This window comes from Bombina bombina, chromosome 6, assembly GCF_027579735.1.
Source record: "Bombina bombina isolate aBomBom1 chromosome 6, aBomBom1.pri, whole genome shotgun sequence".
Lineage (NCBI taxonomy): Eukaryota > Metazoa > Chordata > Amphibia > Anura > Bombinatoridae > Bombina > Bombina bombina.
In genome coordinates, this window is record NC_069504.1 from 863,375,761 (window position 1) to 863,396,458 (window position 20,698).

General features: G+C 38.0%; 1 protein-coding gene across 2 annotated transcripts in view; it reads right to left on the reverse strand.

Annotated features, from left to right (window-relative positions):
- Window positions 1–1,064: 1,064 nt before the first annotated feature.
- Window positions 1,065–20,698, reverse strand: part of TNFSF12 (TNF superfamily member 12) — a 185,378-nt gene continuing 165,744 nt past the window's right edge. For both annotated transcript variants that reach the window (XM_053718315.1, XM_053718314.1), the window contains one exon: window positions 1,065–2,689. In XM_053718315.1, the coding sequence (XP_053574290.1) occupies window positions 2,438–2,689 (252 nt within the window). In that variant the 3' untranslated portion in view covers window positions 1,065–2,437. The remainder of the gene's footprint in view (window positions 2,690–20,698) is intronic.

The following is a 20,698-nucleotide window of genomic DNA, read 5'->3' on the forward strand; positions in this document are numbered from 1 at the left end:
ACACTATGCCGCCAGGGACTCAGATCCTGCAGTGCCAGAAGTGTCCCCCTGCTTAAGCCAGTACATGTCCGGGCCCATCTGAAGTATGCTAGAGAACATTTGGATGATCCTGAAGTGGATTGGGAGAATGTCCTATGGTCAGATGAAACCAAAGTAGAACTGTTAGGTAGAAACACAACTCGTCATGTTTGGAGGAGAGAGAATGCTGAGTTGCAATCAAAGAACACCATACCTACTGTGAAGCATGGGGGTGGCAACATCATGCTTTGAGGCTGTTTCTCTGCAAAGGGAACAGGACAACTGATCCGTGTACATGAAAGAATGAATGGGGCCATGTATTGTGAGATTTTTAGTGCAAACCTCCTTCCATCAGCAAGGGCATTGAAGATGAAACGTGGCTGGGTCTTTCAGCATGACAATGATCCCAAACACACCACCCTGGCAACAAAGGAGTGGCTTCGTAAGAAGCATTTCAAGGTCCTGGAGTGGCCTAGACAGTCTCCAGATCTCAATCCCATAGAAAACCTTTGGAGGGAGTTGAAAGTCTGTGTTGCCCAGCTACAGCCCCAAAACATCACTGCTCTAGAGCAGATCTGCATGCAGGAATGGGCCAACATACCAGCAACAGTGTGTGACAACCTTGTGAAGACTTGCAGAAAACGTTTGACCTCTGTCATTGCCAACAAAGGATATATAACAAAGTATTGAGATGAACTTTTGATATTGACCAACTACTTATTTTCCACCATAAATTGCAAATAAATTCTTTCCAAATCAGACAAACTATAAGAGATAAAATGTTTCCACATTTTGTCTCTTATAGTTGAGGTATACCTATGATGAAAATTACAGGCCTCTCTCATTTTCTTAAGTGGGAGAACTTGCACAATTGGTGGCTGACTAAATACTTTTTTGCCCCACTGTAAATATAAAATGCCTCCTATGTCCCAAATGCATTACAAATGTAGTAGAAAGAATCACTGCTGTTCATTTAAATTAACAAGAATTAGTCCTGCGCCCTAAGTATGTTCAAATCCTCACATCTTCAAATGAAATTACACCAGTTGCTGTATGAAATATATATTTATTATGAAGCAACACATTAATACTTATATGACAGATGCCTTGTTTTCACCATGTATAAATGTAAGACTTGTTTGGGGGGCAGGTTATAAAAAATATTGTATGTTGCATCTAAAGTATAACTATCACTTTGTTAAAGGATGTATTTAATAAAACCATATTCCTGGTCTCTGTTTCTGATTCTTGATTTTCAGCACAAACCAGGAAATGATATATATATATATATATTCTGGGACCTGTAGTCTTTAAACAATATTTATATGTATTTACAATGCTGAAGTCACAGTCACTTTTTGTTTCACCATCACAGTGCATTCATTTATCCTAGCATGTTTTTGTTATATTCAGATATCAGTTTATGGTTTGCTTTTTCTGGGCTCACCTCAATCTATTTCTGTCTTTATATATTCTATGCATTCTCAATCCTTTATTACTGATTGCTTACTGGCACCTAATTGCAGCGCATGCTGAGCACCATAATCATTATGCAACTTTTTGTTATGCACCATTGATTAGCAATTGCTTACTGGCTGCATATATACCCTACAGCCAGGATGTCTCAGTCTGACTTTAATCTTGTAATACATGCCAGGCTCTGTTAGTAATAATATCTCTTCCCTTATAATCACAGGGTTTGTTATACACTATAGCTACAATCTCTTTCATTTTGTGGCTGTATATTTGCAATGGAGGCAATTTCATATTCATTGCTCCTTTTCCAAGCAATGCTATACTCGTAATCAACTTTAATCTATATTTTTAATGTTTGTAACTCATTCTAGTCATGATCATTTTCTATTTCTGTCTGTATATTTCCATTGTAGTCAACACACTCCTTGCTCTTTATTTCTAGAGCTTGTTGTTGTCCCTTCTATCTCACCATATTGTCTGCAATAACATTTAGGCAGTGCAGTTATTTTGTCTGTTTTCTGTCTGTCATTCTTTACTCCCTATTTTGTTTGAGTTTTGCAATGAACATTAAGCCTTATCACCCACATTAATCTCTGGTTCTGTAATTTAAATATTTTGCAAGGAACTGACATCCTGATCTCTGTTGCCATATATTTCCTTTCTGGCACAAAAAGTGCTGATTGCGTATTGTTTCTGAGCTTAAAATGGGATTTCATCCATATCCAGTATCTGTATATTTATAGACTTTCACTTCATACTGGCCCATGTGTGGTATGATTGCTCTTTGAATCTAAATTTGCATTTTACATTCTTATGCATGTATGTTTATATCTCCCTTGTCCTGTATTTGCAATAAAGTCTAAAAAAAATGGGAGTCTAATAGAATTCACTTTGGGGTTGGATCTTCTTATCTTTTTTTACCCCATTCTTTGTGGAGGTAGATTCAATGGACCTGAAAGAGCCCAAAATACGTAAGAAATCGATCAGTTTTTAGCCTGGCATCAGGGATTGTGCGGATACGTAGAGAGGAACCAGGACGCAGTAAAAGGAGCCCAGATACACCACACGTCTTCACTTCAGGATTATGGATGCTTGCAGCAGTAGCGGAGAATTCTTGCAAGCAGCGAAAAATCAACGAATTATCAAAAAGAAGATCCAATTTGATATAGATGCTACGATTTTCATTAAAATGCACCTGTGAAGAAATCGACAAGTAAACAAGTAAAGAAATACAATGGACAGGCCAAGACAATATAAGTTAAAATTGTAGAGACTTTAAAGAATGGATTAAAAAAAAATAGAATAAGAGCATTCAATTCATATTTGAAAGAAATATCTGGAGCTGGATCTACAGGAGCAATTTGGGGGGGGGGTGAAAAAGATTGACCAAAAAGCAAATTGTCAAGGGTATAGGTACAGGTTGTGAATATTATTATTATTTATTTGTATAGCGCCGTACAATTCTGTAGCGCTGGGTATGCAATGAATACAATTAATCGGACAGAGTAGTCAAAATTAAACTTAAATTGAGTGGATAGGGCGTGGAATTTTAAACAACTTTCCAGTAAGGATGGCTGAATGTTTCACAACATAAGAAAAATGAAACAAATTTTTACATGTTCGTTCGTTTTGAATTTCGAATTATTGGACAACATTCTAACATTCGTTTAATTTAATAGTATTTCTAATGCTTTCTTTAAATGTAATATTCAATTCGAAATTTCTTATAATTCGATTTGAATTATGCAAATATTCGAATTTGAAAAATTCAAATTTATATATTTGTAATAGTGATTCTAATGCTCTCTTTAAATGTAATATTCAAATTATGCAATATTCGAAATAGAAATCAATCAATTTACTAAATTCCCTACCTCATGAACTTCTAAATAGCATTTGTTAAATTGAATTTTACATTAAAAATTTCGTTATGTGGACATTCAATCTAATTATAAACATTTGAATTTGAAAGTGACATTCAAAAACTGTAAATAGCATTCGATTATAGAATTTTTAAGAATGACTTAATTTAAGATTATGTAAATCGAATTTCGACAATAACATTTGTTCTAACATTCAAATTTGAATATAAACACATTCGCCCATCCCTACTTTCCAGTTTACTTCTATGATCTTTCTTGCCTAGTTCTGGTTGTTGAAAGGAAATGAAACCTAAAATGTTTCTTTCATGATTCAAATTGGCCAATAAGGCATTGCTGCTCCTGAGCCTACCCATGTCCTTTAAAAGATTAATCCCTAGTGAGGTTAGGAGCATGCAAGTATCTTTAGCTATCAGTCAGCAGTGTTTGCAACAATGTTTATAACAATGCTATACATAGTTGCGAACATTTCTGCAATAGAAAACTAAAGACATATGCACACTCCTAATCTCCTATCGGCCTACCTAGGTTTATTCTTCAACAAAGGACAACATGGGAACAAAGCAAGTTTGATAATATTAGTGAACTGGAAAGTTGTTTAAAATTGCATGGTCTATCTGAATCATGAAAGTTGAATTGACTTTACTGTCTCTTTAAGATTTAGAGGCATATTTAAGAAATGTCGTACGGACCTGATTCGACAGTGCGGATCAGGTCCGCAAGACATCGCTGAACGCGGAGAGCAGTACGCTCTCTGCATTTAACATTGCACCAGCAGATCACTAGAGCTGCTGGTGCAACGCCACCCCATGCAGACTCGCGGCCAATGGGCCGCCAGCAGGGAGATGTCAATAAACCCGATCATACTCGATCGGGTTGAATTGTTGAGATTCCTGTCCGCCTGCTCAGAGCAGGCGGACAGGGTTTTGGAGCAGCGGTCTTTGCGACCGCTGCTTCATAACTGCTGTTTCTGGCGAGTCTGAAGAAACACGGGCCGTCAAGCTCCTTTCGGAGCTTGATAGATAGGCCCCTTAGGCTTTATTAAAACCTTAAATAGAGGACAAGGTGCAGGGTATAGCGTAGGATCCATATGCACATGCCAGTCGAGCCGTAGGGAGAGGGAGGGACATAATTTTTACAATGCACTTATTTTACTATTGACATATGTTTGCTTGTTTGTGTTATTACTATAGAGTTTTTCATTGATTATAATCGTATCCAGCTCGTTTGTTTGATTACTCGCTATGTAGTATTCATTGACTTGTATTTACACACTTTTGTTCGTATTTATTGTTTTTGTTAAACCATATTTTTCACATATTTTATTGAGCGTAAGAACATTGTGCACGTTTTTTCTGTAATCCATATGAACGTGTAGCTTTTAAACATTTAGACTTTGTCTAAAAATATAAAGTGAAAGCAATTTCAAATTAAACTAATCTGCCACTATCAGTTGAGTGAGTACTTCTGGTTAATCTTCATTGACTTATAGGGTACTTCATACTAAAACTCAAATAGCATTAGCAGGAAGTACTTGTCAGGATAAACAGGAAGTAATAATGATCCATTAGCAGGAAGTGGCTATCATCCAGTGAAGATCAGTAGGAAGCACTCAACTGATACTGCTGTATTAGTTTCAGTTTAAATTTAAAATATGTTACTTTACATTTTTTCATGCAAAAATGTTTGATACTGCTGCTGTTTTATATTGATAACAAAATATTTTAGTACAATGTGTCTTTACACATGAGATAGTAGATTTAAGATAGATAATAGCACCACCCAGATCTTGAAATAAACACTTTTTTTTTCAAAGTATTATAATGGCAAAAATATTAGCAGCCCACCTGACAGTGAATAAATCTGGCATCTTATATTTATTAATGAAACCGCCACCTATTGATCTAAAAGATAGCTGCCATGTTGTAACGTTGTTAAAATATTGCAAGGTAGTCACGTGATATGTGTGCCATTGAGCTCTTCAAAGCATGAGCAGAAGCAGTGCATGTAGTCAAGCTCCTCTGCCATAACCTTATCCTCAGAGCTGCAGACACACTACTTCCTCAGAGCTGCAGACACACTACTTCCTCAGAGCGGCAGACACACTACTTCCTCAGAGCTGCAGACACACTACTTCCTCAGAGCGGCAGACACACTACTTCCTCAGAGCTGCAGACACACTACTTCCTCAGGGCTGCAGACACACTACTTACTCAGAGCTACAGACACACTACTTCCTCAGAGCTGCAGACACACTACTTCCTCAGAGCGGCAGACACACTACTTCCTCAGAGCTGCAGACACACTACTTCCTCAGGGCTGCAGACACACTACTTACTCAGAGCTGCAGACACACTACTTCCTCAGGGCTGCAGACACACTACTTCCTCAGCGCTGCAGACACACTGCTTCCTCAGAGCTGCAGACACACTACTTCCTCAGGGCTGCAGACACACTACTTCCTCAGAGCTGCAGACACACTACTTCCTCAGGGCTGCAGACACACTACTTCCTCAGAGCTGCAGACACACTACTTCCTCAGGGCTGCAGATACGTTGGGTAGCTTTGAGAAACAAGTGGTTCAGCAGAAGTTTGGGAACTGAGCAGAGAGATACTTGTCTTGCACAGTGTGCTTTTTATTATGGGAAAGGATTTCATGTGTGCGCTTGCGAGTGTGCATCATAATGAAATGTCCAATATTGGTCCCAGCCTCTTCCAGATGAAGGAAGAAGTGCCAGACAACAGTGACATGTAAACTTTGGGCACAATGACAGTGAGGTACATTTGCTTTCAGGGCATAACAATGATAGGGTTGTGTTCTCGGTACACAAACTTACATTGTGGATAACTTTCTTCAACTTTTCTTGTGATAAGTGTTTTGTGTCCCTTTAAGTCAGCAGCTTTATAAAAGTTGTGTCATATCTATTTATACTAATTATATCTGTGATAAATGGATAACACTATGGCCTAGATTACAAGTGGTGTGCGCGTGTAACAATATGGCGCGTGTAACGATATGCAATATCGTGATCACGCGAACTTGCGTGCATCTTACAATTTGAAAGTAAACGGGTTAGCGCAAATGAAGACCTTGCATAAAGCGTAATTGTAAAAAATAAATGTTCACCAAACACATCACAAATACATTAAAATAAAGTGTAACACTCAAATATACAGTTTCTGATTAAAATTGTTCATATAAATATTAATTAAAAATGTTATAAGGGTTAAATTGTATATGGTATATGACAAGGTGTTTGGCTTGAAAGGGCTATAATGTATATATACATACATATATAGGCATAATGCTAGATAGGATTGGCTTTTATTTCCTTGCCCTCCCCCACCTTTCCCCCTTCATAGGATTGGTTTTTATTTCCTTCTCCTCCCCCACCTTTCCCCCTTCACCTTTTTTCTTACTGTTGTCTCTTTCTACTCTTGTTTTTCAAATCTTAATATATATATATATATATATATATATATATATATATATATATATATATATATACATATACACATACACTTTGGAGCCCTTTCCAGTTAAATACCTTAAAACTTTTCATTTTTAATCAATTTTAATATTTGATAATGTGTTTTACTGTGTATTTAAGGTAAATATTGTTTTATTCCAATGTTCTTCACATAGTAGAACATTTTCTTTTTATTTTACATTTATATATATATATATATATATATATATATATACTGTATATATATATTTAAATCTAAGAATAAGCGCACAAAGGATCTCCTCATAGTGTTATCTGTTTTTAATAAAACATAAAAATGAAAAAATACACAATCCCCCCTTGTATGTGGGTACTCACAAAGATGACCTCAATCAGTATGAGGTAAGAGATAGACGTAAAAACCCTCAAAGGGTAAAGTAGGAAATCCCACTAGGCGGTCTGTTGAACATCAAAGTACGTCCGATGGTATACACAGTTCAATAGCTGGAAACGGTCCACTTATTTCCTCTGCTGTGGCTTATTATGAACAGGTATTGGTGAAACTTGTACAGGTCAAGCAAGCACTGTGCATCAGTCTGACTGAGAAGGGAGCACCGCAGAGGCTGTGTGGAGATAAGGTTTTACTGATTCTAATAAATATGCAGAGGATCTTTATCTCAGACTATTTCAGAACCCATAAAGTTTGACTTGATGTACAGTGATTGCTTGACCTGTACAAGATTTAACCAATACCTGTTCGTAAATAGTAATAAGCCACAGCAGAGGAGATAAGCGGACTGTTTTCAGCTATTGAACTGTGTATACCATCGGACGTACTTTGATGTGCAACAGACCGCTTAGTGGGATATCCTACTTTACCCTTTGAGGTCATCTTTGTGAGTACCCACCTACAAGGGGGAATTGTGTATTCGTTCATTTGTACACCTCCGGTGTTGGTACAGGAGGACTCACCTATAAGCAGTCGTTCCCCCCTAGGTTTCCAAAGGACCAGAACATTGTTCCCACAGATAAGACTCTTGTTTTCTCTGTTGATATTGTGTATATATATTTCATTGGACATATTGTCTATCATTGCATTTTAAATTCAGTATTAGTTTTTCATTTAGTAAATTGTGTCTAGCATATTGACTTTTTCTTTTATATATATATATATATATATATATATATATATATATATAGATATATATATATACTCACCGGCCACTTTATTAGGTACACCTTGCTAGTACCGGGTTGGACCCCTTTTGCCTTCAGAACTGCTTTAATTCTTTGTGGCATAGATTCAACAAGGTGTTGGAAACATTCCTCAGCGTTTGGTCCATATTGACATGATAGCATCACTTAGTTTCTGCAGATTTGTCGACTGCACATCCATGATGCAAATCTCCCGTTCCACCACAACCCAAAGGTGCTCTATTGGATTGAGATCTGATGACTGTGGAGGCCATTGGAGTACAGTGAACTCATTGTCATGTTCAAGAAAACAGTTTGGGATGATTTGAGCTTTGTGACATGGTGCATTATCCTGCTGGAAGTAGCCATCAGAAGATGGGTACATTGTAGTAATAAAGGGATGGACATGGTGAGCAACAATACTCAGGTAAGCCATGGCATTTAAACAATGCTCAATTGGTACTAAAGGGCCCAAAGTGTGGCAAGAAAATAACCCCCACACCATTACACCATCTTCACCAGCCTGAACCGTTGATACAATGCAGGATGGATCCATGCTTTCATGTTGTTTATGCCAAATTCTGACCCTACCATCTGAATGTCACAGCTGAAATTGAAACTCATCAGACCAGGCAATGTTTTTCCAATCTTGTATTGTCCAATTTTGATGAGCCTGTGCAAACTTAGCCTCAGTTTCCTGTTCTTAGCTAATAGGAGTGGCACCCGGTGTGGTCTTCTGCTGCTGTAACCCATCTACTTCAAGGTTCGACATGTGGTGCATTCAGAGATGGTATTCAGCATACCTTGGTTGTAACAAGTGGTTAATTGAGTTACTGTTGCCTTTCTATCATCTCAAACCAGTCTGCCCATTCTCCTCTGTCCTCTGACATCAACAAGGCATTGTCGTCCACACAACTGCCACTCACTGGAAATTTTCTCTTTTTCAGACAATTGTTTGTAAACCCTAGAGATGGTTGTGCATGAAAATCCCAGCAGATCAGCAGTTTTTAAAATACTCAGACCAGCCCGTCTGGCACCAACAAACATGCCACGTTCAAAGTCACTAAAATCCACTTTCTTCCCCATTCTGATGCTCGGTTTGAACTTCACCACTTCTAGATGCCTAAATGCATTGAGTTGCTGCCATGTGATTGGCTGATTAGCAATTTGTGTTACCAAGCAATTGAACAGGTGTACCCAATAAAGTGGCGAGTGTATATATATATATATATATATATATATATATAAATATATATAGATTGATAGATCTTTATAGATTTATAGTTTACAAAAAAATATCAGATATATATAGAAATATATATATTTAAAAATAAAAAGAAAATTTTATTCTATGTGAAGAACATTGGAATTTAAAATATTTATAACTGCCTTCGTGCTTAGGTCTTACATGGTGTCAGGTTAGCGCACAAGCAATAAGTGTCTGGGTTTTTTTTAACAGTGCATCCCATTAAATTCTACAAGTAGAAGAAGTTAACATGTTTGAATATCCAAAGTCCTGACAACAGCGTGCATTGGGTTTTGTTTGAGTGCAAACTTTTTTACTCTCAACTTGAAATACATGCAATAACCCGCCCACGTTAATGTTTACTATGAACGCAGTTAGCGTGCGAGGGAAAAAAACCTGATAGCGTGCCACTTGTAGTCTGAACCTGTGTCAGCTAAGTGAGTTGTAATGAATAAAAAAATGGAATTAGTACCTCTCTTTTTCTGCTGTTAAAGCCTCTACTTTTATAAATATGGATCCTAAATAACTTTTCATGCTGATCTGGAGCGCGATCCGATATAGATCGCAGTTTGCGGCGCAAGCGAGGGAACCGGCGTCGCCCGCAGTTTCAGCTCGCAACTCGAGCTATCCCATATAAGTCGCCGTCAGATGCTAACGTGCCATAAGTCTGACAAACCAGGGATGTCCAGAAATCTGCGCAAGTACAAATTTCTGGCGTCGCCAGAAACTTGCGCCACGTTAGAAACTGCCGGCGCCTATAAAACCTGACTAAAGTCTAAAACACCCGCACTGTCTAACACGCCTACCTAACATAGCCCGACAAGTCTAACACGCCTCCCTAACATAGCCCGCACTGTCTAACACGCCTCCCTAACATAGCCCGCACTGTCTAACCCTCTATCCGCTATCCCCCCTCACTATCCTAACAATAAAAAAGCTATTAACCCCAAAACCGCCGCTCCCGTACCCCGCCGCAACCTAATAAAGTTATTAACCCCTAAACCGCCGCTCCCGTACCCCGCCGCCAGCTATATTATATCTATAACCGCCTAAAGTGAGCCCCTAACACTGCCGCCATCTATATTAAAATTATTAACCCCTAATGTAAGCCCCTTACACCGCCGCCATCTCTATTAAAATGATTAACCCCTAATTTAATCTACCTACCCCGCCGCCAGCTATATTATCTATATTAACCCTAAGTATATTATAGTTAATATAGGTATTGCATTATATATATTAACTATATTAACCCTAATTATATTAGGGTTAATATAGTTAATATAGTTACTATAGTATTTATATTAACTATATTAACTCTATCTAACCCTAACACCCCTAACTAAATTTATATTAAATTAATCTAATTCATTAATAAACTAAAATATTCCTATTTAAATCTAAATACTTACCTATAAAATAAACCCTAAGATAGCTACAATATAATTAATAATTACATTGTAGCTATGTTAGGGTTAATATTTATTTTACAGGTAAATTGTTAATTATTTTAACTAGGTATAATAGATATTAAATAGTTATTAACTATTTAATATCTACCTAGTTAAAATAATTACCCAATTACCTGTAAAATAAATCCTAACCTAAATTACAAATACACCTACACTATCAATAAATTTAATAAACTACAAACATCTATCTAAAAATACAATTAAATTAACTAAACTAAATTACAAAAAAAAACAAACACTAAATTACAAAAAATAAAAAAAAGATTACAAGATTTTTAAGCTAATTACACCTATTCTAAGCCCCCTAATAAAATAATAAACCCCCAAAATAAAAAAAATTCCCTGCCCTATTCTAAATTAAACAAATTTCAAAGCTCTTTACCTTACCAGCCCTTAAAAGGGCCTTTTGTGGGGGCATGCCCCAAAGAATTCAGCTCTTTTGCATACAAATACAATACCCCCCCCCCCATTACAACCCACCACCCACATACCCCTATTCTAAAACCACCCAAACCCCCTTAAAAAAGCCTAACACTACCCCCCTGAAGATCTCCCTACCTTGTCTTCACCACACCGGGCCGAACTCCTGATCCGATCCGGGCGATGTCTTCCTCCAAGCGGCAAAGAAGAATTCTTCCTCCGGCGATGTCTTCCTCCAAGCGGCAAAGAAGAATTCTTCCTCCAGCGACGTCTTCCTCCAAGCGGCAGCAAAGTCTTCATTCTTCCGGCGGCATCTTCAATCTTCTTTCTTCGCTCCGCCACCGCGGAGCATCCATCCCGGACGACTACTGAACTTGGAATGAGGTACCTTTAAATGACGTCATCCAAGATGGCGTCCGCCGAATTCCGATTGGCTGATAGGATTCTATCAGCCAATCGGAATTAAGTTAGAAAAATCTGATTGGCTGATTGAATCAGCCAATCAGATTCAAGTTCAATCCGATTGGCTGATCCAATCAGCCAATCAGATTGAGCTCGCATTCTATTGGCTGATCGGAACAGCCAATAGAATGCAAGCTCAATCTGATTGGCTGATTGGATCAGCCAATCGGATTGAACTTGAATCTGATTGGCTGATTCAATCAGCCAATCAGATTTTTCTAACTTAATTCCGATTGGCTGATAGAATACTATCAGCCAATCGGAATTCGGCGGACGCCATCTTGGATGACGTCATTTAAAGGTACCTCATTCCAAGTTCAGTAGTCGTCCGGGATGGATGCTCCGCGGCGGCGGAGCGAAGAAAGAAGATTGAAGATGCCGCCGGAAGAATGAAGACTTTGCTGCCGCTTGGAGGAAGACGTCGCCGGAGGAAGAATTCTTCTTTGCCGCTTGGAGGAAGACATCGCCGGAGGAAGAATTCTTCTTTGCCGCTTGGAGGAAGACATCGCCCGGATCGGATCAGGAGTTCGGCCCGGTGTGGTGAAGACAAGGTAGGGAGATCTTCAGGGGGGTAGTGTTAGGCTTTTTTAAGGGGGTTTGGGTGGTTTTAGAATAGGGGTATGTGGGTGGTGGGTTGTAATGGGGGGGGGGGGTATTGTATTTGTATGCAAAAGAGCTGAATTCTTTGGGGCATGCCCCCACAAAAGGCCCTTTTAAGGGCTGGTAAGGTAAAGAGCTTTGAAATTTGTTTAATTTAGAATAGGGCAGGGAAATTTTTTTATTTTGGGGGTTTATTATTTTATTAGGGGGCTTAGAATAGGTGTAATTAGCTTAAAAATCTTGTAATCTTTTTTTTATTTTTTGTAATTTAGTGTTTGTTTTTTTTGTAATTTAGTTTAGTTAATTTAATTGTATTTTTAGATAGATGTTTGTAGTTTATTAAATTTATTGATAGTGTAGGTGTATTTGTAACTTAGGTTAGGATTTATTTTACAGGTAATTGGGTAATTATTTTAACTAGGTAGATATTAAATAGTTAATAACTATTTAATATCTATTATACCTAGTTAAAATAATTAACAATTTACCTGTAAAATAAATATTAACCCTAACATAGCTACAATGTAATTATTAATTATATTGTAGCTATCTTAGGGTTTATTTTATAGGTAAGTATTTAGATTTAAATAGGAATATTTTAGTTTATAAATGAATTAGATTAATTTAATATAAATTTAGTTAGGGGTGTTAGGGTTAGATAGAGTTAATATAGTTAATATAAATACTATAGTAACTATATTAACTATATTAACCCTAATATAATTAGGGTTAATATAGTTAATATATATAATGTAATACCTATATTAACTATAATATACTTAGGGTTAATATAGATAATATAGCTGGCGGCGGGGTAGGTAGATTAAATAAGGGGTTAATCATTTTAATAGAGATGGCGGCGGTGTAAGGGGCTTACATTAGGGGTTAATAATATTAATATAGCTGGCGGCGGTATAGGGGGATTAGATTAGGGGTTAATAATTTTTATATAGGTGGCGGCGGTGTAAGGGGTCAGATTAGGGGATAGATAAGGTAGATGACAGCGGTGTAAGGGGTTCTAATTAGGGGACAGATAAGGTAGATGGCGGCGGTTTTAGGGGCTCACAGTAGGGGGTTAGTTTATGTAGATGGCGGCGGGGTCCGGGAGCGGCGGTTTAGGGGTTAATAACTTTATTAGGGATTTCGGGGGGGGGGAATCGCGGTTGACAGGTAGATAGACATTGCGCATGCGTTAGGTGTTAGGTTTATTTTAGAAGATCGCGGTTGACAGGGAGATAGACATTGCGCATGCGTTAGGTGTTAGGTTTATTTTAGAAGATCGCGGTTGACAGGGAGATAGACATTGCGCATGCGTTAGGTGTTAGGTTTATTTTAGCAGCCAGTTTAGGGAGTTACGGGGCTCCAATAGTCAGCGTAAGGCTTCTTACGGCTGCTTTTTGTGGCGAGGTGAAAATGGAGTAAGTTGTCTCCATTTTCGCCACGTAAGTCCTTACGCTGCATATTGGATACCAAACTGCGCTGGTTTGGTATACCTGCCTATGGCCCAAAAAACTACGGGCGACGGCAGAAATATACGCGCGTAACTTCTAGGTTACGCCGTATATGTGATACCAAATCAGCGCAAATATTGGCGTCGCCGGCTTTTGCAGGCGACGATTTATATCGGATCGACCCCCTGGGGCGTGATCCGATATAGATCGCAGTTTGCGGCGCAAGCGAGGGAACCGGCGTCGCCCGCAGTTTCAGCTCGCAACTCGAGCTATCCCATATATGGCGCCGTCAGATGCTAACGTGCCGTAAGTCTGACAAACCAGCGATGTCCAGAAATCTGCGCAAGTACAAATTTCTGCGCAAGTACAAACCTGACTAAAGTCTAAAACACCCGCACTGTCTAACACGCCTCCCTAACATAGCCCGACAAGTCTAACACGCCTCCCTAACATAGCCCGACACGTCTAACCCTCTATCCGCTATCCCCCCTCACTAGTCTAACAATACAAAAAGTTATTAACCCCTAAACCGCCGCTCCCGTACCCCGCCGCCAGCTATATTATATCTATAACCCCCTAAAGTGAGCCCCTAACACCGCCGCCATCTATATTAAAATTATTAACCCCTAATGTAAGCCCCTTACACCGCCGCCATCTCTATTAAAATGATTAACCCCTAATTTAATCTACCTACCCCGCCGCCAGCTATATTATCTATATTAACCCTAAGTATATTATAGTTAATATAGTTATTACATTATATATATTAACTATATTAACCCTAATTATATTAGGGTTAATATAGTTACTATAGTATTTATATTAACTATATTAACTCTATCTAACCCTAACACCCCTAACTAAATTTATATTAAATTAATCTAATTCATTTATAAACTAAAATATTCCTATTTAAATCTAAATACTTACCTATAAAATAAACCCTAAGATAGCTACAATATAATTAATAATTACATTGTAGCTATGTTAGGGTTAATATTTATTTTACAGGTAAATTGTTAATTATTTTAACTAGCTATAATAGATATTAAATAGTTATTAACTATTTAATATCTACCTAGTTAAAATAATTACCCAATTACCTGTAAAATAAATCCTAACCTAAGTTACAAATACACCTACACTATCAATAAATTTAATAAACTACAAACATCTATCTAAAAATACAATTAAATTAACTAAACTAAAGTACAAAAACAAACAAACACTAAATTACAAAAATAAAAAAAAGATTACAAGATTTATTTTTTTTTTTTTTTTTTTTTTTTAAGTTTTAAAATGCTTTATTGAAAAATAATAGAATTAACAACAAATAGAAAAGAAAAAAAACATAAGTACTGTTTTTACAGTTCACATCACATATTTCTTGCATGAAACCATTAGAGGGTACATAGCTTTATCTAACCTGATGTGGGCCAGTTGTTACAGTCGTACTGACCTACGGTAATATATTCGTCACATTGTCTCTCAGTTTCTTTTCATGCCGTAAAACTGGCATAGATTACACTTTATAACTGTGTAGGGTGTTTAAATTGACACGTTGTCCAGAAAACAGAAAACAAATGAAAATTCAGAAAATGAAAGTACACATCTTTATAAATTATCATTGATTAAGTAATATTACATTAATGTAAATTTCAATATCAATCCCAAGATCAAGGTCTGCAACTATTTTTAAAGGGTTTTAACTTTTTAGAGTGTCTGGATCCAACTACTATGTTGTAATTTAGTTTCTAGGCCTTTATGCCAGATGAACATATTCTTCCCAAAATAAGAGCATTGCATGATAGAAATCTAGTCTACCTGTCTTTTGATAGTGATATTTCTCAAGCCCTAGTATTCTAGTCACGTTTTGCTTCCAGCTTTGTGTTGTGGGTATTTGAGGGGATTTCCAATACCGAGGTATTAATTGTTTGGCTCCACTAAGCATTATATAGAGTAACATTGATTTATATTTACATTTCAGTTTAGGGGGTTTATTAAACAGTAGGACCAAAGGGTCGAATGGGATCTTGAGGTTTAGGGCTATTTCTGTTTCTCTATGTACCTCTTTCCAGTATGTTTGGAGTATCGTGCAACCCCACCAAATGTGGGCTAGGGTCCCCTGTTGACCGCAGCCTCTCCAACACATGGGATCTGCTTGTGGATATATTTTAGCTAGTCTGCATGGGTGTAGGTACCATCGACATAAGATTTTCATGTTTGTCTCGGTTATAGACATTGAGGAGGGTGATCTACCCATTTGTATAAATATTATGTCCCAATCTTTTGGTGAGATTTCCCGACCTAATTCTGCTTCCCATGATCCCGTGTAGGCCGGGAGGCTATTGGAGTGTATGGCAATTAGGTTTTTATATATTAAAGAGAGGGATCCTCTCATAGGTGTTTGTGTCCAACACAAAGTCTCAAAAGGCGTTAAATTCCTGACTAATTGGTCTCTACTTTTATTGTGTTGGATGAAATGTGTGAGCTGTAAATATTCAAACCATCTGCTAAACAGGGGAATGTTTTTCTCTAAAAGCGATGTTTTAGATAGGAGTTTTCCGTTTTCCTGTATCGTGTAGCACGGTAGGTGTGAATGGATGTTGTAAGGTTTGCCTGTGGAAGTATCTAGGTATATTGGAAATTTGGGATTATGTAGGAGTGGGGTTAATGGGGAGGGGACTGACGACATTCCCTTTTGTGTTGATATAAGTTTATCCCATGTTGAGAGTGTGTCTTGGATTAGAACGGGAATGGGGTGAGTGAAATGTCTTAGCTGTGTGGGCAGCCAACAGGCACTACCCAGGCTGCTTGTACCTAATAAATCGTGTTCAAGAATTACCCATTCCTTACTCTCCCCGTTTTTACACCAATCCACTATCCTAGTTAGCTGTGCTGCTTGGGTGTAGTATTTGAGATTAGGAACACCTAAACCTCCGTTAGTACGGTTACGATATAACGTGTTTTTTGAGATTCGTGGCATTTTTTGGCCCCATATGAAGGTGTTGGCTATATTTTGTATCGTGGTTATGTAATTAGTTGGTGGTTGTATTGGTACTGTTTGGAACAGATATAAGAAGCGTGGTAATATGCTCATTTTGTAGGCATGGATTCTGCCTAGCCAGGATAGGGGTTTATGCTGCCAATTGGTTAACTCTGTTTGTATTAATTTGAGCATATTCTGATAGTTATGTGTGAAGAGGGCTCCCTTATTTTTCGCCAGTTGTATTCCCAAATATTTTAGTGTGGAATGTTGCGGGGTGAATTGGTATTTTGTGCTTATTGTTTGTATCTTGTGGTGTTCCATCGCTATTCCTAGAAATTCTGACTTGGAAGGGTTTATTTTAAAGTTAGAGTGTGTGCTGTACTTCGATACTTCCTCCATAAAGGCGGGTAAAGATATGTCGGGGTTAGTTAGTGAGAGAAGGACATCGTCCGCATAAAGGGATATTTTGTATTGTTTTTGTCCTATATCTAGGCCCGTGATATTTTTATTATTCCTAATGTTGTGGGCAAGTACTTCCATGGCCATGATAAACAGAAGGGGTGATAGCGGACAGCCTTGTCTCGTAAGATTACAAGATTTTTAAGCTAATTACACCTATTCTAAGCCCCCTAATAAAATAATAAACCCCCAAAATAAAAAAAATTCCCTGCCCTATTCTAAATTAAACAAATTTCAAAGCTCTTTACCTTACCAGCCCTTAAAAGGGCCTTTTCTGGGGCATGCCCCAAAGAATTCAGCTCTTTTGCATACAACAAATACAATCCCCCCCCCATTACAACCCACCACCCACATACCCCTATTCTAAAACCACCCAAACCCCCCTTAAAAAAGCCTAACACTACCCCCCTGAAGATCTCCCTACCTTGTCTTCACCACACCGGGCCGAACTCCTGATCCGATCCGGGCGATGTCTTCCTCCAAGCGGCAAAGAAGAATTCTTCCTCCGGCGACGTCTTCCTCCAAGGAACAGCCAATAGAATGCGAGCTCAATCTGATTGGCTGATTGGATCAGCCAATCGGATTGAACTTGAATCTGATTGGCTGATTCAATCAGCCAATCAGATTTTTCTAACTTAATTCCGATTGGCTGATAGAATACTATCAGCCAATCGGAATTCGGCGGACGCCATCTTGGATGACGTCATTTAAAGGTACCTCATTCCAAGTTCAGTAGTCGTCCGGGATGGATGCTCCGCGGCGGCGGAGCGAAGAAAGAAGATTGAAGATGCCGCCGGAAGAATGAAGACTTTGCTGCCGCTTGGAGGAAGACGTCGCCGGAGGAAGAATTCTTCTTTGCCGCTTGGAGGAAGACATCGCCGGAGGAAGAATTCTTCTTTGCCGCTTGGAGGAAGACATCGCCCGGATCGGATCAGGAGTTCGGCCCGGTGTGGTGAAGACAAGGTAGGGAGATCTTCAGGGGGGTAGTGTTAGGCTTTTTTAAGGAGGTTTGGGTGGTTTTAGAATAGGGGTATGTGGGTGGTGGGTTGTAATGGGGGGGGGGGGGTATTGTATTTGTATGCAAAAGAGCTGAATTCTTTGGGGCATGCCCCCACAAAAGGCCCTTTTAAGGGCTGGTAAGGTAAAGAGCTTTGAAATTTGTTTAATTTAGAATAGGGCAGGGAAATTTTTTTATTTTGGGGGTTTATTATTTTATTAGGGGGCTTAGAATAGGTGTAATTAGCTTAAAAATCTTGTAATCTTTTTTTTATTTTTTGTAATTTAGTGTTTGTTTTTTTTGTAATTTAGTTTAGTTAATTTAATTGTATTTTTAGATGGATGTTTGTAGTTTATTAAATTTATTGATAGTGTAGGTGTATTTGTAACTTAGGTTAGGATTTATTTTACAGGTAATTGGGTAATTATTTTAACTAGGTAGATATTAAATAGTTAATAACTATTTAATATCTATTATAGCTAGTTAAAATAATTAACAATTTACCTGTAAAATAAATATTAACCCTAACATAGCTACAATGTAATTATTAATTATATTGTAGCTATCTTAGGGTTTATTTTATAGGTAAGTATTTAGATTTAAATAGGAATATTTTAGTTTATAAATGAATTAGATTAATTTAATATAAATTTAGTTAGGGGTGTTAGGGTTAGATAGAGTTAATATAGTTAATATAAATACTATAGTAACTATATTAACTATATTAACCCTAATATAATTAGGGTTAATATAGTTAATATATATAATGTAATACCTATATTAACTATAATATACTTAGGGTTAATATAGATAATATAGCTGGCGGCGGGGTAGGTAGATTAAATAAGGGGTTAATCATTTTAATAGAGATGGCGGCGGTGTAAGGGGCTTACATTAGGGGTTAATAATATTAATATAGCTGGCGGCGGTATAGGGGGATTAGATTAGGGGTTAATAATTTTTATATAGGTGGCGGCGGTGTAAGGGGTCAGATTAGGGGATAGATAAGGTAGATGACAGCGGTGTAAGGGGTTCTAATTAGGGGACAGATAAGGTAGATGGCGGCGGTTTTAGGGGCTCACAGTAGGGGGTTAGTTTATGTAGATGGCGGCGGGGTCCGGGAGCGGCGGTTTAGGGGTTAATAACTTTATTAGGGATTTCGGGGGGGGGGATCGCGGTTGACAGGTAGATAGACATTGCGCATGCGTTAGGTGTTAGGTTTATTTTAGAAGATCGCGGTTGACAGGGAGATAGACATTGCGCATGCGTTAGGTGTTAGGTTTATTTTAGAAGATCGCGGTTGACAGGGAGATAGACATTGCGCATGCGTTAGGTGTTAGGTTTATTTTAGCAGCCAGTTTAGGGAGTTACGGGGCTCCAATAGTCAGCGTAAGGCTTCTTACGGCTGCTTTTTGTGGCGAGGTGAAAATGGAGTAAGTTTTCTCCATTTTCGCCACGTAAGTCCTTACGCTGCATATTGGATACCAAACTGCGCTGGTTTGGTATACCTGCCTATGGCCCAAAAAACTACGGGCGACGGCAGAAATATACGCGCGTAACTTCTAGGTTACGCCGTATATGTGATACCAAATCAGCGCAAATATTGGCGTCGCCGGCTTTTGCAGGCGACGATTTATATCGGATCGACCCCCTGGGGCGTGATCCGATATAGATCGCAGTTTGCGGCGCAAGCGAGGGAACCGGCGTCGCCCGCAGTTTCAGCTCGCAACTCGAGCTATCCCATATATGGCGCCGTCAGATGCTAACGTGCCGTAAGTCTGACAAACCAGCGATGTCCAGAAATCTGCGCAAGTACAAATTTCTGCGCAAGTACAAACCTGACTAAAGTCTAAAACACCCGCACTGTCTAACACGCCTCCCTAACATAGCCCGACAAGTCTAACACGCCTCCCTAACATAGCCCGACACGTCTAACCCTCTATCCGCTATCCCCCCTCACTAGTCTAACAATACAAAAAGTTATTAACCCCTAAACCGCCGCTCCCGTACCCCGCCGCCAGCTATATTATATCTATAACCCCCTAAAGTGAGCCCCTAACACCGCCGCCATCTATATTAAAATTATTAACCCCTAATGTAAGCCCCTTACACCGCCGCCATCTCTATTAAAATGATTAACCCCTAATTTAATCTACCTACCCCGCCGCCAGCTATATTATCTATATTAACCCTAAGTATATTATAGTTAATATAGTTATTACATTATATATATTAACTATATTAACCCTAATTATATTAGGGTTAATATAGTTACTATAGTATTTATATTAACTATATTAACTCTATCTAACCCTAACACCCCTAACTAAATTTATATTAAATTAATCTAATTCATTTATAAACTAAAATATTCCTATTTAAATCTAAATACTTACCTATAAAATAAACCCTAAGATAGCTACAATATAATTAATAATTACATTGTAGCTATGTTAGGGTTAATATTTATTTTACAGGTAAATTGTTAATTATTTTAACTAGCTATAATAGATATTAAATAGTTATTAACTATTTAATATCTACCTAGTTAAAATAATTACCCAATTACCTGTAAAATAAATCCT